This window comes from Drosophila serrata, unplaced genomic scaffold (genome assembly GCF_035046125.1).
Source record: "Drosophila serrata isolate PLE 108 unplaced genomic scaffold, ASM3504612v1 contig_184, whole genome shotgun sequence".
NCBI classification, from domain to species: Eukaryota; Metazoa; Arthropoda; class Insecta; order Diptera; family Drosophilidae; genus Drosophila; species Drosophila serrata.
Window position 1 is genome coordinate 3,821,787 of NW_028257082.1, and position 27,579 is coordinate 3,849,365.

At 42.8% G+C, this 27,579-nt stretch overlaps 4 protein-coding genes across 6 annotated transcripts; 3 read left to right on the plus strand and 1 right to left on the minus strand.

The window, feature by feature from the left end:
• Window positions 1–572: 572 nt before the first annotated feature.
• On the plus strand, window positions 573–13,436 carry LOC110188989 (uncharacterized). 3 transcript variants are annotated; one of them, XM_020958938.2, is made up of 9 exons: window positions 573–706; window positions 1,180–1,307; window positions 8,282–10,409; window positions 10,467–10,597; window positions 10,856–11,086; window positions 12,021–12,132; window positions 12,196–12,449; window positions 12,509–12,802; window positions 12,875–13,436. In XM_020958938.2, the coding sequence occupies exons 3-9, from the start codon at window positions 8,986–8,988 to the stop codon at window positions 12,988–12,990; spliced, it is 2,562 nt and encodes an 853-aa protein (XP_020814597.2). In that variant the 5' UTR covers window positions 573–706; window positions 1,180–1,307; window positions 8,282–8,985; the 3' UTR covers window positions 12,991–13,436. The 3 variants fall into 3 exon arrangements, with proteins under 3 accessions (XP_020814597.2, XP_086684304.1, XP_086684305.1); XM_086828178.1 differs by lacking the exon at window positions 10,856–11,086; XM_086828179.1 differs by lacking the exon at window positions 10,856–11,086 and having other exon boundaries at window positions 574–736.
• On the minus strand, window positions 13,433–14,546 carry LOC110188994 (uncharacterized). The gene is made up of 4 exons (XM_020958946.2): window positions 14,157–14,546; window positions 14,009–14,094; window positions 13,800–13,950; window positions 13,433–13,739 (listed from the first exon to the last, which is right to left on the minus strand). Exons 1-4 carry the CDS (start codon window positions 14,407–14,409, stop codon window positions 13,555–13,557), a joined length of 675 nt encoding a protein of 224 aa, XP_020814605.2. The 5' UTR covers window positions 14,410–14,546; the 3' UTR covers window positions 13,433–13,554.
• A 1,146-nt stretch (window positions 14,547–15,692) lies between these two features.
• LOC110188999 (serine protease 33) lies at window positions 15,693–17,956 on the plus strand. Its single transcript, XM_020958950.2, has 6 exons — window positions 15,693–15,759; window positions 15,814–16,133; window positions 16,303–16,822; window positions 16,875–16,982; window positions 17,730–17,828; window positions 17,889–17,956. The coding sequence occupies exons 1-6, from the start codon at window positions 15,693–15,695 to the stop codon at window positions 17,954–17,956; spliced, it is 1,182 nt and encodes a 393-aa protein (XP_020814609.1).
• A 3,610-nt stretch (window positions 17,957–21,566) lies between these two features.
• LOC110188971 (uncharacterized) lies at window positions 21,567–26,610 on the plus strand. Its single transcript, XM_086828181.1, has 6 exons — window positions 21,567–21,774; window positions 21,887–22,066; window positions 24,548–25,051; window positions 25,250–25,427; window positions 25,490–25,868; window positions 25,928–26,610. Exons 1-6 carry the CDS (start codon window positions 21,567–21,569, stop codon window positions 26,141–26,143), a joined length of 1,665 nt encoding a protein of 554 aa, XP_086684307.1. The 3' UTR covers window positions 26,144–26,610.
• The last annotated feature ends 969 nt before the right edge of the window (window positions 26,611–27,579 follow it).

Consider the following 27,579-nt stretch of genomic DNA (forward strand, 5'->3'; position numbering starts at 1 on the left):
AGGTTTTAAGGTTTATTTAATCCTATATAAAGAGACTAGGAAGTGGAAATTATAAATGCTAATTATATCATAACCATATACAAGTAAACTAATGGTTAATAGTCTAATTTGAGCTTGGCATAGGATTTGAATTCGATTTTAATTTTCCTTAATCCTCTTTAAATACAATCCTCAAAATTACACGATTGCCGATTAGTTTTTATGCTATTTTACCCTGCAATTATACCATTAGTTTCGATTAGGCTTAATCATTTGACTAAATATTATTAATATCGCATTTTTTCGGTGTATGTTCGTCTGCCACGGCATTAGGCAATAATTTGTATTATTTGTACAATGCGGTGGCTGTTACTGTTACAGTACAGCAGCCTCCCCCCTTCCCCACTGTTTCGTATTATTTACGCTTGTCTCTGTACATTTATTGTTGTTGCCTAATCGATGGAGCCAGACAGCTGATTTTGCCAGTTCCTCTTTGAAGCGCTGCTTCGCAGGCGGCGCTGCGACTGCGCAGTTAGCGGAGGAAAAAAGCTCGCACTCAGGCCAGGCTTTGCGGCTGCGCAGAGCAGAGCGTTCAGACTTCTTCGGCAGTCCGCTCGAAAAGGTCGTGTTCGCGCATCGTTAAGCTCAACTTCGGCTCCGGCTTCGGCTACGACTTCGGCTCGCGCTCGTAATAGTGCAGTTAGGCGGACTCGTGATCGCGAACAGTGTGAGTGTGCGCACAAGGATTAAGATAACGGTAAAGCGGCCAGGACTTGGGGCTAAACATAGCGCCAATTACAGCTAGTGTGAGTGAGAGAGAAGGAGGGAGCCAGCAGCAGCGGCCTTGTGCAACTGCAAGCTAAAGAAAATCTCCCCCTTTCCCGCCTCTGGTGCCGCCCACCGATCTGCTCCTGACAGTGAAAGTGATTTGATTTTGCAATTGGAGTCGAGTCTTTGGGACTTTGAACAATATTTCTGCTTGTACGCCGCTCCGATCCGATCCAATCCGATCCAGCCAGCAGCTAAGAAAAAAGAAAAAAAATCAAAGCATTTCATGTTTTTGTTATTACTACTCTCTCGCAATAAGAAAAACGAAAACAAAACACGGCGAAACAATAAAGAAAAGTGCAATGAAAACAGCCACATAAATTGCAAGCAATTTGTAATCGGGATCCTAATACCGTTTCTTTCTCTCTCCAGTATTTGTGTTCAACAACAACAACAACAACAAAACAACATAAATCCAAAACAAACAGATAAACAAATCAAATTGGATTAATTCTCAACGGATTTCCACAGCACACACACACACACACAGCTGTAAAGAGGTGAGATATTATGTTTTCTAATTAAGCGCCATAATCATCGACATCTATCGATGCGTTGCCAGCAGCAGCGTCGATTAAATCATTTGAACATTGCAACATTCGCACATCGCACCGTTCACGAACCGCAGAAAAAAAAGAAAAAGAAACTCCATAGTTAGTAATGGTGCAAAAGTAAAGCGCCATTATCTAATAAATCTCGCCATATGTTTGTTATATGCATGATATATATGTATATACATTTGCTCTGCAAATGCATAAAACGCAAACCTCATGGCGTGGTCTCTTGCAAAATGTGGAAAGTATTCGCAGTTAAATGCTTGCAAAATACCTGAACACATAATCCACCGCAGGCGATATGTCGAGCCTGATCCCGTTAGCAGCCAAGACTTGAAGTGGTTTCTACAAATTATATTTAGGAATAACACCTGTGAGAGAAGTCAATCCAGTATTTCGATTTGGCAAGAATAACGGCGGAGGTGTTTATATATTAATTGGAGTTGGAAACATGTAGCACAGGTGTCATGAAATTAAAAGAAAATATATTACATATATATAACTCTACCAGTATTTTAAGAGGTTTTTGCTAACAATAAGAAAATTAAGAATTAAGAAAACTCATTGATTTTAAATGTATAAGGATTAATTTTTTATAGCCTTTTCAAAGTGTGAAATATATTTAAAAAAAAATTAATTTAAATACAAAATCTTTCAATCTTAGTTTCGTTTTCTCGACAAAAATAAAGTTCTAATAATAAATAACAAGAATGGGAACTAACATTAGGAAATTGATTATAACTAAGCTTAAATTTTGGCATTCTTTGAATCAATATTTATCGATGTTTTTATTTGACAACTTTTTCGCCAAATCAAAATTTAAAAAACTCATAACTAAGCCAAAAAAGCATTAATTTCAATTCGGAAAGCTTTCCAATCTTGGTATTTATTAGGTTAATAAATCTGCATACTAAATTTGATATTTTAAAATATTGAAAATTTAAAAAAAAAATAAATTTTGGCCGAACATGGCTAGATCGACTCAGCTGTTGATGCTGATCAATAATATATATGATTTATAGGGTGGGAAATGACTTCTTCACTATGTTACAAGCTTCCGACTAATACTATAATACCCTGCATAGGTATTAAAAAACAAGTTTAGTAGTTCTTCCATTTTTTTTTAACACTTTCGTTGAACTTCAAAAGTCATCCAATTGTGACCCAATAATTTGTTGGCCCAAATGAAACCATGCTAAACTTGGGGCTGCGATTATTCAATGTGTTTCCACATTAACGACTTGATAATTATTACATAACCGACACAGACTTGGAATAATAAATAGGTTGTCTTTAAAAAAAAAGAGCTAAAAACAAAAGAAGAAACCATGTCAAGTCGCCAATAAAGCAAATAAAAGCAAACGAAATGCAAAAAGGAAAGACACAACGAACCGGAAAACATAAATACTGAGACACAAAGTGCGTAAAAGAAGGGCAAACGAAATGGGAAATGAGTCAAAAGCCAAAAAGAGGAGAAGCGGGGGGGAAGCCGCATCGCCTCGGCGTCTTAGCCTCAATTTGGTTAACTGCAGCTTGGGCCACAAATTATTTGGCAACGTTTTTATGGCTCCGTCGATGTCTTGTGTGTGTTGACTTCACAATAAATATACACATGTATATACATATATATATGTATATAGTGTATGACATGAACTTCATTATCAGCAACGCCGACGCCGAAGCTGTCTCTTTATTTTTCTTTTTTGGTAACATCTCTTTACTTTTTTTTTTCTTCTTTCGTTTTCCTGAAGTGGTTTTATTTTATTTTGCTTTTTCAATTTAGGGCTGGCTTATTGCATAAGCGGAGAAACTCGTATTGCTTGGCGTCTGCTCTCTGGAGCATGTTATATATAGATGGCAAATATATACTATATATATATTTATATACATTTTTGTTGTGACTGAGAACTTTCTTTCCAGCAGCTGCTTGACGTAAATTACTTAATTTTTGGTAGCACCTCAAGTCCGGTTCAACACCGACGGGGGATTTTGGGTTTTTGGGGCTGAGGCCCTTTATTTTCATCGTGTAATAAAATTCGAAATATATGCGAGCCAAGACCAAGACAACAGTGTGATGGTTGAAAAACAAGTTCCGCCAAATTGTGACCATGGCAATGGATTTCTTGGCTCCATTTGCCTTGCTTTTATTTTCTTTTCGTTAATGCTTTATGTAAATATATATTTCTTTCTCTTGTGCAGCAGCCTCCGTCTTATGTAAGCCAATCGAAGCACTCGAAAATTGTTGCTGGCTTTATGCAAATGATTTCTCAATTTCTTTCGTTCCTCTTATTTTTTGTTTTCCCCTCTTTTCATTTTCGAGTCCAATTGATTATGCATTCGGTTTGTTTGTTTATCAGCTTGTTGTTGTTAATTGGGCGCTGTGGGCGGGGCGGGGGAGGTGACTGCGGCTACTGGCTATGGGTCAGCTAATTATTGGTATAGCATTTGGCTGAGCTTCACCTCTTTTTGGCGCCTGAGTCTTTTGCCCAAGTCGAGTTCGTTGCCTGAGTCTTTTGTTTATCGACCTTTTGTTTTTGGTAGGGTATTTCCCCAATTTCTCTTTGATAGTCAACGAGTCATTAGCTTGAGTTTCCCGAAAAGTTTATTGAGCTTCTCTTATATATTAGGGTTTTAAAGCGCATACATGGCGTATGAGTAATATTAATCGGCAGCTACCAAATATTACTCATACGCCATGTGGTCTTTAGGAAGGTAATTGCACTAGCATACTGAGCGTGATCTGTCTTAAAAATTGAATGTTGTTGCCTGAGTCTTTCGTTTTGCTACGTAAACTCTTACAGCACGCCACGAGTCATTAGCAAGAGGATCGCCGTGAGTTTATGGCGCTTATCTAATCTGGAGTCAGAAAAAGCCAACACTAGTTTACACTATTTATTGATTAATTATTGCCCCTCATGTGTTTTATATATGCTCCTGCCCAGATCGTGAGTGGCGCTAATTGCATAATCATCACCGCTATATACGATTTGCATGCAATCCTCTCTCCCTCTCTCTCTATATCGGTTTTATGGCTACTGTTGCTACTGGCTGCTTCTTAACACTCGTCTGACTTAACACATTCGTAACAATTGCGCAGCAGCCTTGCGTATTGAATACTAATTAACACACAGTATAGTAGTGTGCGTGTGGAGACGTCACAGGTGCCATCTTTCGGCCAGCGATTGATTATGAAATGCTCTTGGCTGGTGTTTTACAACGGCACTTACCTTACCCAACACAATATGTTTGGTGTCTCTGTTTTTGGGGCCGGGTAAAATGTGCCAATGGCATGACACCAATTTCCACTTAATTTGGCTATGGACAGGCCACAAAGACGAGCGCAGCTGTTTGACCCACTTGGGGGGATGGGTGGCTCTACTCGTGGTGGTGGGAAAGTCAAATGGCTTTAACCTTTCGGCTTGTGCAAACAATCCGTAATTGCAAATGGTAGCAATTCAAAATAATTGAGCAAATCTATTTTAATTCCAACTCTGGGCAAGAAGACAGCCACCAAATCGCTGTGGAAACTGGGAGTGGGAGTCGACTATAAAGGCGAGGAGGGGCCATCAATTTTGTGGCTGCTTTTTGTGGTGGTGATTGTCTTTTGATTGCCCCTGCCTAAATAAATGGGAAAATGCCACGGTTAACCAGGGAAAAGTTGGAAAATTAACAAGAGATGTTTACGATCGTTTTGAGGTGAAAATAAAAGGATATAATGGGATTTTCAAAGATAAAAATCATCTTTGATTTATATTAATAATCTATTGAGCAATAATAAACACGATTTCTTTTCGTGTAATATAATAAAGAAGAAACCTTTGAACTTTGTGATTAAGCGTAAAGCCTTTTGTTATTTTTGTCTTCAAGATCCATTGATATGCTTGTTAATTTCTTTTTATTTTGTGAAACATCAAAGAAGACACATTTGTTAACAATTGTTCCAAGAGCATTGTTATTGGGGGTTTTTACATTTCCCAGCCGCAAGATGAAAGAGATTTCTTCTCTTATGGTTTACTTAATTTATTAACCAAGCGGCTGTTTGCCTCCTCCATAATTTAAGCATTCAACAAAATGCATAAAAATTTCCTAGAGCCGGAGGAGGAGCTGCAGCAGCTTGTGTCGCATTTATTTAATGCGCAACTCATCAAGCCGCAACGAAAATGACAACTTTTGGCTAAGCCATTGTTGGATGTGTCTTCAGTTTCAACTTCAACTTCAGCTTCAACTTCAACTGATGATGCTGCTCTTGCAGGCTATTTGCCATTGTCTTTGAGGAGAATTCATTTGCCTGAATTATGCGTGGCCAGAGATGGGGGTAAAAGTTTTCCACATTTTGTGACGCATAATCGAGTACCCGAAAAGCAGCATCTCCCATCTGCATACGCAATGGAAAATGCCAAATGCAACTGCAACTGCAACCAGTTGCCAGTTGATGATGCTGAATGCAGCTATGCAGCTGCGGTGGTGCATTTAAAATGCATTTATCTCAATTACGAGCTGAAAAGCAACAAAAATCGCTTGTTTGCAGCGAAATGAAAACGAAACGAAATGGAATGAACGACGCATTGTTTTTTTGTGGCAGAAAAACAAAAAACTTTCACTGCCAGCGCAAAACTGAAACAAAAGCAATCAAGTTGCGGGCGGGAACGGATGAAAGGGTTTCGTTCCTCCATTCCGCCCAAAAAATAAAACCAAGAAAAGTGTAATATATATAAAACAAAAAGACTGAACAAAACAAGAGAGAAGATAAGTCCCAAGCAGAGTATTGTTAATTAAAACAAATAAACTGAAAGCAGGCAGAGCAACAAATACGATTGTAAATTATGCATGGCGTGGAGAGTGAATGAAAGAGAAATGGCCGAAAGCCAGTTTCCGGCGTCCTTCACTCAAGGCCGTTTCGAAATGGTAGTGGCACGCAGACGCATTGTTGCAGTTGCCCAATGATGGTGATGATGATAATGCAGCTGCTGCTAATGATGACAATGACGATGATGATGATGATGATGATGATGGGGCAGCTGTCAGCAGAGTGCAGGCTTATGTAACCCGATCCATGTCCGATCCCGGATTAGCCCGGCCGGACTCCATGTAAATTGAGTCTTGGCCAGCGTCAGTTGCATCACGTTGCGTGGAAAGGAAAAGATAAAAAGAAAAACAACCAAAATAAATATATATATTATTTTGCCAGCTGGCAAAACCAGTTGGTTCGCCAAAAAAAATAATAAAAAAAAAACACACAATATTTCATAACCAAAAACCATCTATACATAAAGTGTTTGCAAAATGTGTTAACTATTATGCAAAAGCTGTCGAAGCGCCGAGTCACGTTTCCACAGCCTCCAGCAGAGCCTCCTCAGAGCAGCGCTTCTCTGCCACTTCCTAGTTCCCCCTGATTGCATTGCCAAAACAAAAATCAAGTTCAAAATGTCAAGTTTGAGGCAAGCAGTTAAAGGAAGCGATCGACGGAGCGGCGTACTTGCAACTTGCAACAAAAATCGCAAAAGCAGCTGCTCCGCTGGTGCTTGAACTCGAAATGAAAGTGAAAAGACGACGAAGCCGGCTGCAACGCTACCGAGCAGAGCGAAAAAAAAAAACAAAAACAAAAAAACAGCGAAGAAAAAAGCTTACAAAAAAAGCAAAACTCTTACTTTCCAGGCAATTGTTTTTGCTGCTCGGCTGACCAGGCATTCAGCAGATACTTTGGCTTTTTGCGGGTTCTGAGCCAGGTCGACTAAAGAAGGCACTTTTCTTTGCCTCAAATTAAATTTAATTAAATTTTTTAGCCTTCTGAAATTCCTTGAAAATCATTTATAGACTCTTATCTAAGTTGTATTTGCCAATTTTCATTGACTCTTTTTTAAGCATTCGTGTTAATATTCATCATTTTGCAAGACATACTTTCCTAATTAATCAATTAAACGTTGATGTGCTAATTAAAAGCTTTTTTTTAAGGCAATAACTTTAGAGTGGATTGAGCCAGGGGAATGGCTTGGCCATTTAAAGCTTTACATTTAAATAAATTTCCACATTTCGAAAGGATTATATATGTTTATAAGCTCATATAATAGACAACTTTCAGTGTACTTTTAATGATTAAGTTTGACTTAAAGAAATATTAATAAAGGGAAATAGATTTAGATAAAAAAACAGATAAAAATCGACTATTATATCTTAAAATACCAAGTTACAAGCTTTTTTATGAGGTTAATACTGAATTCCACCTGCTTAAGTTGCTATAAATTAAGTAAACGTTTTTTATTAAGAAAGAAAACATTATTTGGGTCAGGAAAAGTACTATTAGGATGTCTAGTTAATGAGATGTATAATGTATAATTCATATAATTAAGAGTATGAGCTTTAAGTTTTAAAAATACTCTTTAAAAATAAAGAACTTTCTCATGAAACCCATATGCCTTAGGGGTCAAGTTAGGGTACTGAACAACACCTCCTATTTGCTTTTGCATTTTCAACACATTCATTCATTTCCTTCTATCGTTAAACGTAAAATGTAAAAACAAGGCAAACAAAAGCAACAAAATGCGCAGGAAAAAAGTAAAAAGGGAAATTAAATAAAAACAGCGGCGGCATGATGACGGTTTTTCCAGTTTTCCCAGATGCTTTTATCGCGGCGACAGGTTTCCCAAAAAAACTACAACAAAATATATAAAAATAAAGCTTGTGACCGAGGAAACGCGTGTTGCAGTTGCAAGTTTGCGACGGGTTTTTCGCTTAAATTGATGATTTTAAATTAATTTGCGGCGGTATTAATGGGAATTTAATGCGCAAAGCGGAGATTACGGCTGTCCATTTGGGCAATACATTTATGAGCTTCACTCCCACACAAACCCGACACTTGAATTAGCCGAAAACGGGTTTCTCCACACACAGGAAAATAATGTATCTGTTTATATCTGTTGCAGGCAATTAAGGAAGTAATTCGTGGCCAGAGTCGCGATGCAGTGCAACATGCGAGCACATGAAATCGCTTGAAACGTGGAACGTGGTTCGTGGCTGTTAAAGCGTCAACAGCAATTGCCATAATTGCCATTGGAGCAGCGCACACAGTCCAATAACCGCTGGACCAGCAGCAGCTTGAAGCAGCAGCAGCAGCAGCTTGCGTCCGTCACCCAAGTTCCAATCCAATCCCATCCCGGCGCCGCACCCGGTCCGATCCTATCCAATCCAATCCAAACCGATCCAATCCGATCCAAACGAAACCCGCCACACGAGCCATCGGCGGCAGGCACTGCAAATCAAGCTCAATTGCGCCGGAAAATCCCCAAACACCGACGAACCAAAGACCAGTCCCCGTACCCGTACCCGTACCCAGACCCAGGCCAAGACCAAGCCGAGACCAGGCCAAAAACCAGCAGTGGGGAGAGATCAATGAACGCGGCACGCAGCTGACAGCATTCGGTATCCACTTTTCAGTATCCAAGCTCAGCGGAGCGTAGGAAAAGCGAAGCAGTTCAGCGGCTCAGCGGCTTGGGCGGCCATCGTTCAAGTTCAGGCGGCGCCAAGCAGGAAGTGGAGCGGCTGCACCTTAATTGGAGCCAGAGCCAGTGTCATTACCACCGACCAAAACGCCACTCACTCACGCGCCGCTCATCCTGCTCGATGTAAGATGTTAGTGGCCAGCACACGCAACACCTGGAGATGGAGCCAACTCACGTGGGCCATTAATCTGCTCGCCTATTGCTCTGCAGCCAGTGCCAGCGCCTCCTCCAGCGCCACACCCACCACACTAACGACAGCTGCTCTGCTGACGGGTCACCAGTTGCTGCCCTGGCAAACGGCAGCGGCGGCGGCCACCTCCTCCTCACCCTACACCACGCCCGCCACTGCCCGGAACCTGTATGCTCCCTATCAGAGCTTCAGTCAGCAGGATGACATTAGCTTCAAGGATGTGCGTCAGCGTAGCGATGGCACAGTTTTCCAATCCTTTGGTTCCTATCGCACTGCCCGGCAAATGAATGGAGGAGCCCAGCGTCGCTCGGACTCTTCAGCCAATGTGGAGATCATACCAGCTCCCTCGGTGGAACTGCCCCAGAGTGAGCTGATCACGGTGCCCAAGCAACTGGTGCCCACGCTGCCGGAGAATGTCACGCGGCAAGGAAGGAGGCGCAACTACATGTATATACCGCTTCAAGCGGGAGGAGATGCCTCTGGCGGTTCAGGAGCTCTCCTGCAGCTACGTCCTAGCAGGAATGCCACTTTGTCGGCTCTGGGACCACCTGCCGATGGTGTGGCAGCGGTGGCTCATGAGTTTGCCGCCGAACTGGCCACCCAGGGAAGTCCAGAGCAGCAACCTCTTGAACTAGAACTCGATCCAGAGCGCACGGAGCGTAGTGATCTCCTGGCCTCGGCCAGCTCCACGGATAAGTTGGAGTATGCAGAGCCGCCGGAGAACACCAGTCGCCGGGTGGGCTTCCAGTTTCCCAGTTACAGCCTGAAACCGGCCAGTCCTTTCCATCCGCAGGCCTATCGCGAGGATAATCCCATCTTCGGGGAGGCCGGAAGCGGTGGTGGCTATGAGCCGCAGCCTTACAGCGAGGATGCGGCAGCAATTCCACCACCCACGCAATACGAGCAGCATGAGACGCGGCACACTCGTCAGTTGTACTTTGACACGGATTCGGCCTCATCTTCCAGCTTTGAGTTTCCCGGCTTGGTTAGCAATACCAAGCCCCATGGCCTCAAGATCTATCGCGACGATGTGACCAAGTTTGGTGATATTAATGGACCAATTACCGCTTTGCCTCAGCAGAGGCCTCAGCGGGGATTCTACTTTGGAGATACGGAATTCCGGACAGGGCCACCGGCTCCTATTCGTCAGTTTGGACCACAGAAGAACTTCCAGGAGTATGTGGCCCCCGGCGAGTATCAGGGATCGAGGAAGAGTCGTTACTATCCATACAAGTCATCGCGTAGTCCACGAGTGGTCTTTCCCGCCAATGACAATGTGGGCACCACTGGACCCAGTGGCCCAGCAGGAGGCAGTGGACCCTCCGGCAATGGAGTTTACTTCAGCGATAATATAGCTTTCAGGTGAGTGTTTAACTTATTGATTAAATTAATATATTATAATATAATTCCCCTAAATAGAGACCAGAACTTTGGCATTAATGAGCTATCCGCTGTGCAGGATGTGCGCAATGACTATAGCCTGCAGGATTTGGATAGCGCCTCGGAGGCCACCAGCAGTCCACAGTCGGCCAGTACGTTCAAGGAGAAAGGTAAGTGCCTCAGATCCTTCGATCTATTCGCACCCGAACCCTTGGTCCCCGCATTTTGGTAGGGCTTAGGAAGGGGCTACAGTCAGCTGCTGGGACACTGCTTGCACTAGGCCATGTAACCCCACCCCCCCAGAAACCAGAACGCAGAACGATAATCCTCGATAGCCACACCACAAAACATACACACACCCAGAATCCCCACCCACCCCCACCCAGATTGCAACTCGTTTCAAACTCCACCCAAAACCATTCCGACAGTCGACATCACAACGGACACGGAGTGCCAGCATCGCGGCGGCACCTGCGAGTTCTTTCTGGGCTGCTGGCTCTCCGGCGGCCTCATTCAGGGCACCTGCGACGGACTCCTGCGAGGCTGTTGCCATCGCACGGCCAAGTCGGCCAATCTGGGCAGCTCGGACTTCATCGGCAATGCCGTAGATCTAACCGATCTGCCGCAAAAGAACTTTGGACCGGTCAACAATGAACCCAGTGAGTGTGTGTGGCAGCCTCAGTTCGAATTTCGAATGCAAGCCAAATACAAATTACAAAATTACAAAATTACAAAAATTCCAAACAACCAACAAACAACTCCAAGCACGTGCACACTAAACCGAAAAAAAAATTATACAAATATTTATAAGTAAAAAATAAAAATCGTTCAACAAAATAGTTGAGAAATAATTTGCATGCCACCTTCTCTAACAATTTACGTATAGTTTGTAGTTCGTTTTGTATTTTTGATAGTTGGTTGTTATGTTATGTAGCTATGCACTCGTAATTCGCATTTTTTGTTATTGTTACACTCTTGGGTAGTTTTCAGTGCCTAATTAAGCCAACTATTTGGATATATAGACTGGGACTGGGACTGTGAGAGAGAGAGATGTGTATGGATGCCTGTAACACACGCTACTAAACCAGCCGCAAAGGAGGCAAGACTGGAAAGAAAGGAGAAATATATATATGTATATATATATATTTGTATATTTAGGTTTAATTGCCCGGCATGAGCATGTTAATTACCACAGCACGCTAATGATAATTAAGCCATATATTACACATAGCTTAACGGCATTATGCTCCATGTCCAACACGATGGACGACTGGACCCGCCAAAGACCCCTCGAAACTCCAACTCCAACTCCAACTTCGACTCTGACCCCAAAAATCCCATCCCAAAAATCCCAAACTAGACCGAGACGAAAACCCGAGACCAGAGACTAGAAAGCTGAGCTCCAACCCGGCAGCGGCTGCTTGTTTGCCTAATCGCTTGCTTTGTGTGGTCAACCCGTTGTTAATGCTTCACTAATCCAAACCAAACCCAGAGAAACCTCCTTTTCCTTCCGCCCCCCCCCAGAAGCCAAGTGGCCAGTGTCCAGTGGGATGTATCCAAGACTAATTCGGTTTCTTTTGATGCTTCTTACAGGCTGCGGCATTTCGCTGGCCAAGCAGACTGCCCAGCGCCGCATAGTGGGTGGCGATGATGCCGGGTTTGGTTCCTTCCCTTGGCAGGCCTACATCCGGATTGGTTCCTCCAGGTGAGTGCCTCCTTGTGGGGTTAGAGGGATCTTCTTGATTAACTTAATTATGTTTTTCTCTAGGTGCGGTGGCTCGTTGATCTCGCGTCGCCATGTGGTCACCGCTGGTCACTGTGTGGCTAGGGCCACTCCCCGCCAGGTGCATGTCACCTTGGGTGACTATGTTATCAACTCGGCCGTGGAGCCGTTGCCCGCTTATACCTTTGGTGTCCGCCGGATCGATGTGCATCCTTACTTCAAGTTTACGCCGCAGGCAGATCGCTTTGACATCTCAGTGCTGACGCTGGAACGTACTGTGCACTTCATGCCACATATAGGTGGGTTTTCCTTTTGGAATAATTATTAAATTATTAATTCTCTTAATATTTAACTGCAGCTCCCATCTGTTTGCCGGAGAAGAACGAGGACTTTCTGGGCAAGTTTGGCTGGGCGGCTGGTTGGGGAGCTTTGAATCCTGGCTCAAGGCTGCGTCCCAAGACACTGCAGGCTGTGGATGTGCCGGTGATTGAGAACAGGATCTGTGAACGTTGGCATCGGCAGAACGGCATCAATGTGGTGATCTACCAGGAGATGCTGTGCGCAGGATATCGCAATGGAGGCAAGGACTCGTGCCAAGGGGATTCGGGAGGTCCACTGATGCATGATAAGAATGGTCGCTGGTACTTGATAGGTAAGATTTACTAATGAGGAAACTTTCTAAATCAATACAAATTATAATAAATCCCCTATCAATCCTTTTCAGGTGTGGTTTCTGCCGGCTACTCTTGTGCCTCTCGGGGTCAGCCTGGAATCTATCACAGTGTTAGCAAGACCGTCGACTGGGTGTCCTACGTCGTTGGACTGACGATGAACATTTAGGCAAGGAACAGGGACAGGATCGTTACGGAATGGCTTATTTATTCTCATCCATCAGCATTCGCACCTGCCTGCTAAGTGGGCCACAGATTGTTTTGTACATAACTCACTTCATTCTGCTTCTGATTCGGAACTCAGCGCCGATTTAATTTATGGTTACAACCAACCAGAGACATCTATATATATATATATATAAATAATTGTAATTGAACAATTAGCGCAGTACAATTTAGAGTTTAGGATTGGCTGTGTGCGTCTGCAAGACGTGCACGTGTGCGATATTATTGCAAGAAAAGAAAGGAGTACTAATTATCCTAAATTAAATTAATTATAACTGATAATTACGGTCTAATTTACTTAGTCATACGCGCTGTTATGTAATTTTAAAAACTATTTATGAACTACATATTTCGTGTGTAAATAAATTATATGAAAAATGTTGAAATGAAGTTAGAAAAACACGTCGAAGAACGTTTATTAACCAAAACAAACGTCTTGAAAAATTTATGAAGCCATCAATTTCTGCAGTTACTTGGTCTTCTCTGTGCAGAGGATGTTGCTAGTTAGTTATTGTTTGAGTGGCAGACGCGGCAGATAGAGCTGCTGATAGGGAATCCCAGCTGCAGGCCATGCACCCTCGGCATCCTGGTAGAAGACACTTCCTCCTACTCCGCCCAAAGCCCTGTCCTTCAACTGCTGCTCCATTACACGGAATAGGGTGAAAACCTCGTGATAGATCTTGTAGTAAATTACTATTTGAAGGAGGTTTAATAATTGATAGGGAATAATGAAAATATATTCTTGTGACTCACCCAAAACAAGTGTAAACACCAAGAGACACATTAAAAATGTAGAAAGGTCAATAAACAAGCCTGCGGTCACATAGAAAACACCCAAATATAGAGCAAAGCCAAAGCTAACGCCATGACAGATCAACCAGGGATACATTAAGCCACTTGAGTCCTTTCGAAGGGATATTTTATAAAGATATTATTAAGTTCAAAGAGATGCAATCATTTACCCGGGCGATACCAATGAGCAGCAGCATACTGGCGCCCATGTTGATCAACGACAGCCCGTACGCCAAGGAGCTAAAGATATCCAACACTGTGTGTGACAAGGGTCGATCATCCATCAATCAGTTCAAGGATAAACTCTGTACAACTTACACTTGATCGTTAACTGCTGCTCCGACACTGGGACCAGATTGAAGGGCCATTGTGCGAACAGCAGCTCAATGTCCGGCTGCAGATGCATGGTCAGAACCGAGCTAAAGAGGAAGACGCTCGAGAAGATCACACTCAGCCAGCCCATGATTATGACATTGTACTTGAGATTCTGGCATTGCACATACGAAATGCCAGAGGTCATGGCCAAGGGGACCGGGTTACTACGCGGACGCAATGCATCATGGGATCCCATGATCACCGTTCGTTGGGAGTCAACTTAACGTACGTCTTGCCGGGCTCTGCCGGTTGTTAGTTTCCGATTTTGTTATTTTCCGGTGTCTGTGTTGTGTTCTCGGTTACAAACAACGATGTACTGAGAGTAGAGCCTCTAGGAACCAGGTGACACTAGGAAGAGGGAGAGATCAAAGCCAACTTTGATGGGATATTACAAAGCAAACCTCGTTCCAGAAGAGAGCCGAAACGAAAGCATATTAATATCTGTCCGATTAGTCTTGCCAATCAATAGAATATATAATATCTCCCGCAAAGTGTTACTAATTAGTTCTCACTTTTACCCACCGAGAACCGAATGAGTGGTATTTAGTAACCCTGCTTAATATGCTAATCCCACCGCGTAAGTCCGCCCAGTCGGCGACAAATTAGAAAGTTACATAAATAAATGTGTGGACCCCATTTCTCCTTTTGTGCGAATGGATTCGTTGTTATGGCCTAACCCAAAAAGAGAGAAGAACTGTTCCCATTCCGTGGCCAGATGCCAGCGGTTGTGTTGCAATTATGTCGCATAAAATAATTATAACAGACTGGGAGAAGAACATTTCCTGCGCCGCTGGCGGCGTCATCAGCATTTCGTAATAATTAGTGAAGATGAGGAAGATCATCATCAGAGCATCAGCAGCAGCAGCTGAAGCTGAAGCTGAAGCTGAAGAAGGGGCAGCAAACCCGAATCCGAACCCCAAACAAGAACCAAGATCAACCTGTTGGCTGCGTGATGTTAGTTTGTGCTTGGCCAGCGGCGCGTGCGGTTGTCTCCAACTTTTACCAATCTACCAGCTTGCATCTTTCTTCCAGAGAAGAACTTCTCCGTCTCGGTTCTCTGTTCTCTATTGAAAATGTGTGAAACTCTGGAAAACTGACTCAAAACTGTGCCAATTCTCTGACATTTCCCGCTGGCACAGTTCCCATTATGATTGTTATATAAAAAATCCATTAGCCAGCGACCCCCAGAACTTGTTTGCCTATCAAGGACACAGATCTCTTTCACCGGTGAGTTGGTGGTGAGTCATCTTGAGCAGACAGGCCCATAAACAGCGGCGGCTTCTAGTAAAAGTGGAGCAGAGCAATAATAGGAAATGTAAGAAGAAAAGAGCCGGGGCCAGCTTAAAAAGTGAATAAGAAACTGTCATGCTTTCATTGGCAACAAAAGCGCCATTACTATTTAGTCCATTTCAATGGGCGTGTTGATGTGATCCTCCGTGCAAATTGTGACCCGGAAACTAAAGAGCAAGTTACGCCAAGATGCAGTTTGTTTTTTGGTTGATTGTAATCATTCTAATCGTCTGCCATTTAAGCCAGAGTCAAGCCAGTGAGTAATAATTAAAATAATTTAATATAGAAGTACCAAGAGATTTTCCTTTAGACATTCTCAATACTTTGCTGGGTGTGCCGGCGGAGTGCGTCCACCAGAGTGGCGTCTGGCCCTGTAAGCTGAGCTTCTCCTGCTGGCTGCAAGGTGGCAAGCATGCCAAAGGCTGTGGCAGCAACAAGTGGCTCTTCAGCTGCTGTGTCGCCGAGCCGCATCATCAGCACCTGCTGCACCACCAGAGTCAGCTGCAATCATCTTCACCGCTGGCCAATCTTGTGGATTATGGCAAGCTCAAGTTAAATCTTAACTTGAATGGTCTGCCCAAGCGCATCATGCTGCGCAGGCGCGATGACAATGAACTGCTGAATCTCAAGGTAAGTGGAGCCTAATTGAGTCATTTCACAGGTGCTCGGAGCTTATTTAATTGGAAAATGATCGAGAAGTAGCAGGTGCCATTTCTGGGCTTGGTATTTCTTTTAAGTTTCCGGCAACTTTTCTAAATCTTTTCAATATCTAAAAATAATAAAACTAAATAAATTCCAGCCCGAGTGTGGAGTCCCGCGAACGGCTCAGAATACCCTACAGAAACGCATCATTGGCGGCCGTCCTGCTCAGTTTGCCGAGTATCCGTGGCAGGCCCACATCCGGATTGCGGAGTATCAGTGCGGTGGAGTGCTCATCTCGGCCAATATGGTGGCCACCGCTGCTCACTGCATCCAGCAAGCCCAGCTAGCGGATATCACCGTCTATCTGGGTGAACTGGACACCCAGGATCTGGGCCACATTCACGAGCCGCTGCCTGTGGAGAAGCACAGTGTTCTGCAGAAGATTATCCATCCGCGTTTTAACTTCCGCATGACTCAGCCGGATCGTTATGATCTGGCCCTGCTGAAGTTGGCCCAGCCAACGGCCTTCACGGAGCACATCCTGCCCATCTGTCTGCCCCAGTATCCCATCCGGTTGATTGGACGCAAGGGTCTGATTGCTGGCTGGGGCAAGACGGAGGCCCATATGGGCCATGCGGGCACTAATATGCTGCAGGTGGCCAGTGTTCCCATCATAAGTGAGTCTCTAAGATGTAATTCTTGTCAGGAATTCACTAATCTAGATTCTAGCCACCTTGGACTGCATCCGCTGGCATGAGAGCAAGCAGATTAATGTGGAGATCAAGGCGGAGATGTTCTGTGCCGGTCACTCTGATGGTCATATGGATGCCTGTCTGGGTGAGTATTTATGACACTTTATTTTAAGACAAAGTAAAAAACTTTATTCGGGTTGAGGACAGTTTAAAGTTACCTTACAACGTTAGTTAATAAATATTTACTTTAATAACCTTTTATCTCAACCCTTTTAGTTAATAGTTTTTGTTTTACTGAAGTAATTAAATGTCTTAGAGAGAAACTTAGTTTTGACCATAACAGTCAAAGGTTACTTTAAGCATAAGATGTTGGTAACAAAAAAGTTATGAACCCAACAAGGCATACTTTTAGGCTTTAGCCTTGCCTGTTATTTCAATATAAAAATTGCTTTTTAAGTTAGATTTAATATCAAGAATTGTCACATTCTTTAGAATAGCAACCATTTTTAAATTAATATTTGATGAATTTCAATATCTAAAGCTTAAAGAAATAAGAAAGGACGATCAGAAGAAAAATATTGCATATAATGCATATTATTATTATTAACTTGTAATCAAAAAGTATGTATACAAAATAGACATTCTAAATTATGTCCTTGAAAGAACTTTTTTAAGAACATACCATTTATATGGCTTATATTAGTATGAACACCTAAAAACTGGAGACTGAAAAGGGATTAGTGAATACTTTTATGGGCAACTCCTTAAACTATTTCTAATTCAATTTAAACCCAATGAATTATATCTTATTTATTGTTGCTAATTTACTTCTTTATTTAGCTTAAATTTGATAAAAGTATAGATTACTTAAGCTACGATTTATCCCTTCCAGGTGATTCCGGTGGTCCACTGGTGGTCAAGGAGCGCGGACGCTTTGTGCTGGTGGGCATAACCAGTGCGGGCTTTGGCTGTGGAGTGGATCATCAGCCAGGTGGGCTACCTATAAGTTTCCTAATCCTCCAGCATTTAAAGTATGATTATCCCTTGACAGGCATCTATCACAATGTTCAGAAGACTGTGAGGTGGATCCAGGACGTGGTGGCGCGCAACGAATCGTAGCAAATAAAATGTGTTCCCTCCCAAAGTCCCACCCATCTCAATGTGCAACCCATCTCATTAGCTTACCACTCGTAGCATTATTAGGCAATGGAAAGATGTGCAATCCGCCGCAAAACTCACAATATTTATTAGATTTAATAAACATAACAATTACAATTAGCTAATTGTGCAGTGGGCCTGGCCTTTTAGGGGGGGATCGACCTTGAAACGCCACCCACCGCTGCTGGCAAAAAATAAAAAGTGAAAAGCAAGACAATCGAAACGCCTTGTTTTTAGCTGGATTATGTCACTGCCTCTGGCCTATTTGGTAGAGTGCCACAAATGGCACAATCCCTAACTGCTGGCGGTAATTTATACATTAGGCACATTATACTCGGGCCGAAAACCTGGTTGCCCAATTGGTTGCGCAGTGCAATTTCTGTCGGGGATTGCTGCACTGCAGCAACAAAGTACATAAGTACTATCTATATACAAAGTATAGGCCTCTGTCCGGTGGCATTGAAATCGGAAATGTGTGTCATTGATAGCCATGGTGGTGGCCAATAATTATTGACCAGCAATTGGCTGGTTAATTGGAAAACTTCTCTTCTCGTACGCGCAAATGCCACGCTTGAGATGAAACCCGTTGGCGGTTTTCCTGCTGCAATTTGTATGGCAATTGTTGGTTTTGCTAAAACACCAATTTGTGTGAGGGAAAACGCGACTTCCTCTTTGTTTCGGTGTTTATGTTTGTCAAGGGAGAGAGAGAGAGAGAGGAGCAAAGAAATTGCAGATTAGTCATGGCGGCAATTACGACGTTTATACGTTATAAAGTCATGAAGAGCAGATAAAACGTGATTTTATAGGCACTCTTCCATAAAAGAGGTAGAGAGTAATGTGTGGGCAAATAAATAGAATAAATGAATGAATGAGTTACTTAACATTGTTTACAAGTATGTGAGAATTTGTGTTATCTTGCCTTAAAAGATATATTTCCAAACAAAATATTGTTAAGCTTTCTTTTATTAACTATTTAATAAAAATTTAATAAGCGACAATGGAAACAATTACGAACCAAAGCCTTCTTAACTCATGAATTTACTTAAGTTCTTTTCAGATAGAAATTTAGGTGATTTTTTAATAGCATAAATTAAGCCAAAAATCCAATTTTATTACTTAAAGATATAACGAAGCTGTGCTAGATTTTAGAAGATAGGAATGGTAACATAAATCATCTAAATTTCTGAAATCAAAGATTAATATCTTGAATTCATATCTTCCTTGGAAATAAATTCCCATTTTGAGTGCTCAAAACTCACCAAATTCATAAAATCTAAGCCATAAACTGAGTAAACTTGGCCCGCAGCAGCGGCAGCAGCAACATGCAATTGCCAGTTGAGCGACAAAACTCGTTGCCTTGGCCACTCTTCTTCTTTTCACTTTCGTTTTCAGTGCCCGCATCTCTTTCGCTCTCTCTCTGTCTGCCTGCCCTCCCTCCATCTCTCTTGCTCCACTGTCGCCATCTCTGTCTACGCTCTTTGGTGACTATTACTCAATAGTCGCGCACTCCGCTCCAAGTTGCCGTGTGTGTTGATGGCATTTTGATTTTGAATTTGTCAGCCGACCGCCAACTGTTTATTAAGTGTTTCGACGCGGCGGCAAACTGTTCGCGAACAGCGGCTGCATTTGGCAGGAAAACAAAAAAAAAATAAAAAAACGAAACGAAACGGGAAAAGAAGAGACCGAAACCGAAACCGAAATCAAAACCAAAGTGTAAAATATTAAAGATACTCTGAGAAATATTACCAAAGAAAAGAGACAAAGAGTGGAGAAAATTATAAATTTAATACATTTAAACTGGGTCGGGACTGCTATGCAAACGAGGTGTGATTATTCAATCAAAAACTCGCGCCGCTACGTGAATTAAGTGAAACACAATTGCAGAAATCACAGTGACAGCAGCCGCCAAGTGTAAACACAACAGCAGCACGACGAAAGTATTGCAAAATGCGAAATCCAGCACTGGCTGCGGCGCGGCAACTGCACATGTTGCTTGCAACAGTTGCCACCGTTGCCACCATTGCCTCTGCTGCCCAAAGCAATTACAATTCGGTTTACAACGAAGTGATCACGCCGGAGCTTAAACAGGCCATCGATAAGGAGCTGCCCAAGGAGGCCAAGTTCTTCGATGAGCTGGACCGTGAGTAGTCTTAAATAAGCCCCCATTCCCATCAATATCTGCAGTCAAGTCAAATCGAGTTCGTTGCCTAAGTCTTTCGTTTCGCCTTGCACAATTTGCATATTAGTTAACACGCCATGCTTAACCTTGATCTTCGCTGGATGTCGATTGGGTGTCAAGTTCGTACAACCTATTTTCCAACTGGGGGGAAAGAGAAAATATAACCGGGATGAAGAGTTTCTCCCTTCCCTTTCGCAAGCGAAAGTTTTGGCATTCCATTTATGTGTGTTCTTTGGATCGCCCTTCATTTATCTTCCGCTTAATTGGGACTTTCCAAGAGAAAGAGACACGAAAACCAATTAGCCGCCGCTAAAGGGTGATTACACATCAACATGCAGATTTATCTCATCTCAGGGCCGGGTCATAAACGAAAGCCCCGCATTTCTTTCCGAAATGTTTCTGTGAATGACCAACGAGTGAAATAATATCTATGATAAATCCGAGCAACAATCGCCCGTCGAATGAAGGCGGATTGTGGCTGCACAAGTTCAATGGCAGCGGATATATGTAATACGAGTATAAGAAAAAGCAAAAGTGTTTCCAGATACAGATACAGATACACACAGACAGATAGACAGGAAAATCAACTGCAATTAACTTCAATTGCACACTCGCAACCAGCATTGGAAAGTGTTAGCCGCAACAGCGTCGCCATGAGTCGGCCATTTTCCCCCAAAAAAGATTATAGATTATTTGGCCTGGCCTTTTATGTAAGCAAAAACCTTGGCCAAAAAAAAAATAAATACCGAACGATAAACAAAATAAAACAAAACAAAGCCCAATTGAAGTCGAGCAAATCGATGGCCTGGCAGGCAACATGTAGCCAGCCGCAAATGTATTGGCAACATTAATTGGTAGCAACTCTTGGCAACATTGCTTGGTAACAAGTCTTGGCAACAACGCCTCTCTTTTTAAAGTTGCTCCGCTAGTGAAATGGCTAAAAGCGGCGGCCCGATCTTTCACGTCTTCGGACTCGGCTTCCAGCTTGCCAGCTCTCGGCTCTTTGGCTTGGCGGCCGCAAAAGCTTGGCTTAGTTCTGAGCCGATTTTCCCGACGCGCGGTCGCTTTTTTCATTTACTCGCTCCCTCGACAGCTCGTCAGCTACGGCAGCTCGCGCAGTGTTTGTGTGCGCATGCGTAAAGAAAGATAATTCAGAAGCAGCGCAAAAGTGAAGATTTTCATTTGTTTTCGGGCCAGAGCTGCGCATGCGTGAACCGCGAGTCAATGAAAATAAAAGTGAAATCCTTGTGAATCAGTGGCAGGATTGCATAGCGGCAAGATTCACTTATTCAGTGGAAAACAGCAAAGCTGTCATAAGTCCGAAAGCGAAAGTGCAACTACCCCGTGGAAAGTGAAAGTCCACTCGAAAGTCCTCTCTGCAGTTGGCTGACCATGACGCTGCCAAGGCACTCCAAGGACACCTGGCTGCGGCTGGTGTTGCTAGGAGTACTGGTCACGTTTCCGGCTCTTAGAGAAGCCCATGGTCTGGGCTATCCCAGTGCCCAGCAGGAGCACGACATGCTCATCCTGGACGCCCTGTCGCGACGCAGTGGAACCGGATACTATGGCGAGAATAGCGTGATGGAGATGCTTTCCCGAAGTACTACTTAGTTCCTTCGACCAGTTTGACCTGACTCAGACCTCCTCATCCCCCTTTTCCCCCACCCCCTCTGCTTTGCCCCTTAGCTCCAGACTAATCTCTGTCTTTGCAGTGATACCGCAATCATGCCGCTTTCGTGGCCACAAATTCGAGTGCGGCCTGTCCATCTCATGTGTCTTGGGCGGAGGCAAGCCGCTGGATCTCTGCTCCGGCGGCATGATCTGGTCGTGTTGCGTGGACAAAGATCTCGATGCGGAGGAGAGTCCGCATGCAGCTCCGGTCAACAACACGAGTGAGTATCGCTTCAACCTCTTCCCCCATCCATGATACCGAAAAAAAAAAACAAAAACCAGGCGAATGGTTTATTCTGAAAGACATTTCGCCGCCTCCTGCTTTCCCCGCTCCCGATACCCTACGAATCGCAAATTGCTGCGCTTCGAATTATGCAACTTGGATTCGTATAATAGAGCAATAAATTAGCTTGCATTTCGAAAATGACAACAAATTGCTCTCTGCACACAAGCGCATAGACATGGGTCTGGGCAAAGTGTAGAGAAAAACAAGTAAATATCGTGGAAAGAAGCAGCTATCCCGAGGGAAAGCAAGAAGTTTAATCTTAAATTGTGGGGTTTTTCCAACTTATAAATAAAGTAAGAAAATATTTTAAAAACTTCTGAGCTCAGTAAATTCTTAGAACTTTGAGTATGGCATATGTAATAGTTAAAATATGAAAGGAAACTTCGGGAAACCTTAAAGTCATATCTAAATCATAACTAAGTCAAAAATTATTTAATTTCAATTCGGAAAGCGTTCCTATGTTAGTTTTTATTGGGTTAACAAATCTGCATACTGCATTTTTACTATTTTGAGAATTTGAAATTTTTCCCAAATTTTGACAATTTTAACGATGTATGTTAACCCCTTATAAAGTTTTGAAATTTTGAAAAAATTTCTAAAATGTATTTTTTAACCGGACACGGTTTGATCGCCTTGGCTTTTAATGCTGATCAATAATATATATGATTTATGGGGTCGGAAATGAGTTTTTCACCCCATTTCAAGCTTCTGACTAGAATTTTAGTACCCTGCAACGGTATACAAATAAATCAATTACTATATAAAAAAGGAAATATAGAAGAGTACAATTTCATTCACATTCATTGATTTTCATTTAAACAATAACAAGAGATTTCGAAGAAGTAACATGACATCAACATTACCAATATAATTTAATAATAACTTTTTATAGTGGTACAGATTTAAGCTTTAGAATGAGTAATATATGTTTTAGATAGTGGCTTCGGCTTAATTTCAAATACTAATTCTTCATAATTTATATAGTTTCCTTTGGTAAAATCCACCAAAACTAATCAATTCAAGCAAATATTCCCTTGTCCGTTCACATTCCTAGCGGCTTCAGCCGTCTTAGCTTGTTTTGTTGGATCAATTGAGTGGCCATCAAGTGCATTGGCTATAACGTAATCGCAATCAATTACCAATTTCGGCAATATTTGCAGCAAGAATATATACCCAAGAGAAGATACATATATACTTATTATGCCACACACGCATCAATTTGGCCAACTGAGTTTTGTGTTTATTTAGTTGCCGAGTGTGATTTATTTTTTTTGTTTCTGTTTCGGGTTTTCCCTCTTCAGCTGTTCCGCAGCTATTTTGTTGTGCTCTGTTTAGTTTTCTAGATTTCTGACTTCTTTTTCGACGGGCCATGTTACAAGCAGCAAAAGCATAAAAGCAACCTGAACAATAACAATGCATTACAACATGTTATGAATAATTCTTAGTGGAAAATTTTTCGTTTTCCCCCTCTCCTGTCTCTCTTTCACTCCCGCAACTCGAACGCACATCAATCTCTGGCTCCGGCAACCTTTTCTTTTACCGCAATTCAACTTAATTTTGAGAGTTTTTTTCCCCCCTAAAGTTTTGGGCTAACCATTTCCTTGAAGCCCATTAAGAAGCGGGTTCTGTGGGCTTTCTTTGCCCGCTTGCCAGTCGTGTGTAAAGTTTTCCCAAGACGTCTGGCGACAATGATAAAGCCAAAAAACAACAAAAACAACAAAAACAACAAAATAAAACCCGAAATAAGCAAAACCCACTTGCGGAAATAAACGAAGGTGAACGTTTTCGCATTTAAAAGTGAAATTTTTGGTTTTCTTTCTTTGTTTCAATCCGTCTGAGCCCTACGATGGTGGTGTGCTTTTATTATTTTGTTTGCTTTCAAATGTGGGAAAAATCACAGAGCCAAAGAGTTACGGCATAGTCGCAGTCCCCCTCAAAAAGTGTTAATCAAGTCATGACGCCGTTCTGTGTCTCCCCCGAAATGGCTTTTGGATTGGTTTGAATTACGTGCGAATCGGTCGGCCGGCCAAAAGTGTCTCTCGGTCTGTTGTCTTAATGCCCCAACTGGCCACTATGTTGGCCATCTTCTGCTGACATAACTGGAGTCGTGTCTGGGGGTATTTTTCCTTCGTTTTTTTTTTGTTATGACTACCAGTTTAGTTGGGGGGAAAGTCTGGCAGTAAAGTGACCTCTGAGCTGTCAGCAAAGTATTTCACAATAGGATAATGGACAAGAAGAGAAAATTGTAGAGAGGGTATGCTAAGGAGCATACTTCTAGAAGAGTAAAAGGTCTTAAGGTCTACTCATCTTTCAAGTCAGACTTAGGTTAAGCATAGATTTATCCCAACCAGACAGATCTTGTCCTTGCTGGGGTCCAGTGGCTGGCATTATCCTGAATCCCCATTCTCACACACAGGTGACATAATACACTTGCATGACATTTATCCTGACCTGTCGATAAATGCCAACAAGCCGCAACACCATCTGCACCACCACAGTGGCAACGGCCTGTCAGCGGCCTCATCCACCACATCAACTGCTTCCTCCTCGGCACGCCCGGCCTATCCCAGCTATGGTCACTACAGCACCAAGAGACCGACATTGTACAGCGGCTCCAATCCCTATAAGCCAGGATCCTCCAGCCGTCCCTCGTCAGCGACTGCTTCCAACTTAAATAGCTGGGAACATGAGTCTGGCGGTCATGCCATCAATGGAATCACCAATCATCTGGACAGCTTCTTTGATGCGGATTCACCACCATCTTTGGATTCAGCCGGAGTTGGCTCGGGACCACCGCCCCATGAACCATTGCCCAATGCCCAGGCCTTTGCGGTGGGGAATGTCCTGGATCTGAATGCCGGCGAGGCGGCGGATGAGTACCAGAGTGGATACCATGATGCCAGTTATCGTCCAGTGCCGGGTACAAAGCAATCTCACCCTCTTTCTCTCTCTCCTCTGTTTGGCACCACTGCAATTGATTTTCCTCTTAGCTGCACCACTATCACTTACACTGTCAACACTCACTTGGATTCTTTCTGGATTCTCTAGCTCTTTCTGCATTTAATTTTAAGGATCTATGTGGGGTTTCTGTAATAATGAGATTCGTTCTCCTTTCCAGGCTGCGGTGAGGTCTACACTCGTTCCAATCGCATTGTGGGCGGACACTCTACTGGTTTCGGGTCACATCCCTGGCAGGTGGCCCTGATCAAGTCTGGTTTCCTCACCAGAAAGCTCAGTTGCGGTGGTGCTCTGATCTCCAATAGATGGGTGGTTACAGCTGCACATTGTGTGGCCACGTGAGTATCCTTTTTATATACGAAAGTTCCTTAAATGATAATAACTTTCGCTGTTTTGGTAGCACCACCAATTCCAATATGAAGATTCGCCTGGGCGAATGGGATGTCCGGGCGCAGGAGGAGCGTCTCAACCACGAGGAGTACGGCATCGAGCGCAAGGAGGTGCATCCCCACTATAATCCCGCCGACTTCAAGAACGATGTGGCTTTGATACGTCTGGACAGGAATGTGGTTTACAAGCAGCACATTATCCCCGTGTGCTTGCCACCGCCGGCTACCAAACTCACTGGCAAGATGGCCACCGTGGCGGGCTGGGGACGAACGCGACATGGCCAGAGCACTGTACCCTCCGTGCTCCAGGAGGTGGATGTGGAGGTGATCTCCAACGATCGCTGTCAGCGCTGGTTCCGTGCGGCGGGCCGGCGAGAGGCCATCCATGATGTGAGTGATCCAATGAGATTATTTTCTATTCGGAATATTGATACCTTATCCCCTTTTAGGTGTTCCTGTGCGCCGGATACAAGGAAGGCGGTCGAGACTCATGCCAAGGCGACAGCGGCGGGCCGCTTACCCTGACCATGGACGGTCGCAAGACGCTGATCGGTCTCGTGTCCTGGGGCATTGGATGCGGGCGGGAGCACTTACCCGGCGTCTACACAAACATTCAGCGCTTTGTGCCCTGGATCAACAAGGTGATGGCCAACGATAAGGCGTAGTCCACTGCATCGTCATCAGCATCATCATCAGCATCATCACTGACCCACAAAACCGGAAGACTGCAGTCACCGCTCGAGGAGTTCTGCAGTCGTGTGCGTCCGCTGCGGAGTTGGAGACGAAGCTCCCAGCCAGGCCATGTGATTCCTCTACGACTCGGGGTTGCTAGTGTGTAATTTATTGTATTTATTTTAACTTTATTCCACTCCAGGGGGATCCATCCCCCAAAGCCCTTGAAACCAGCTCACTTTGGTTCATCCTTTTGGTCCTCGTTCGTTTCTCATTTGCATTCGAAGTATTCGGTTTAAGTTTTCAATATTTATTACACTGCTCGACGAAAAGATTCCTACATTTGAGAACCACTTACATCTACAGCATACATTCTTATTTATAATATCAATAAAAAAAATAATGAAAAGGAGAAGAAAAGGTTTTGAATTTTATTAAATAATAACGTGATAAAAAAAAATTGTTTCAATCTTTTATTCCTAAAAAGATTCGCTTGTTGATGATGATTAAGGATATAAATGATTTATTTGGTCGGATATGACTCCTTGACGTTCTTTTAAGCTTCCGACTGAAGGTGAAATACCATTTTTTAATCAATATTAACTTATTTTTCATGCAACTTTTTTCGACAATTCAAAATTTAAAAATCTCATAACAAAGTCAAAACTGCATTAAATTCAATTCGGAAAACGCTCGTATGTTCATTTTTAGCAGGTTAATAAAACTGTCTTAGATTTATGGGGTCGGCAACGACTCCTTCACTTTCTTTTAAGCTTCCGACTGAAGGTGAAATACCATTTTTTAATCAATATTAATTATATTTTCCATGCAAATTTTTTCGACAAATCAAAATTTAAAAATCTCATAACTAAGTCAAAACTGCATTAAATTCAATTCGGAAAACGCTCGTATGTTCATTTTTAGCAGGTTAATAAAACTGCATACTCCATTTAAAATGTGAATTTTTGGCCGATTTTTGCAAATTTTAATGATGTAACCCCTTTCCTTTTTTTCAGAAAATGGGAAATTCCTGAAAAAAATTTATTTTGCCCGGAGATAGCTAGAAAGATTCGCCGTTTGATGCTGATCAAGAATATATATAATTTATAGGGTCGGAAACGACTCCTTCACTTTCTTTTAAGCTTCCGACTGAAGGTGAAATACCATTTTTTAATCAATATTAACTATATTTTTCATGCAAATTTTTTCGACAAATCAAAATTTAAAAATCTCATAACTAAGTCAAAACTGCATTAAATTCAATTCGGAAAACGCTCGTATGTTCATTTTTAGCAGGTTAATAAAACTGTCTTAGATTTATGGGGTCGGCAACGACTCCTTCACTTTCTTTTAAGCTTCCGACTGAAGGTGAAATACCATTTTTTAATCAATATTAATTATATTTTCCATGCAAATTTTTTCGACAAAT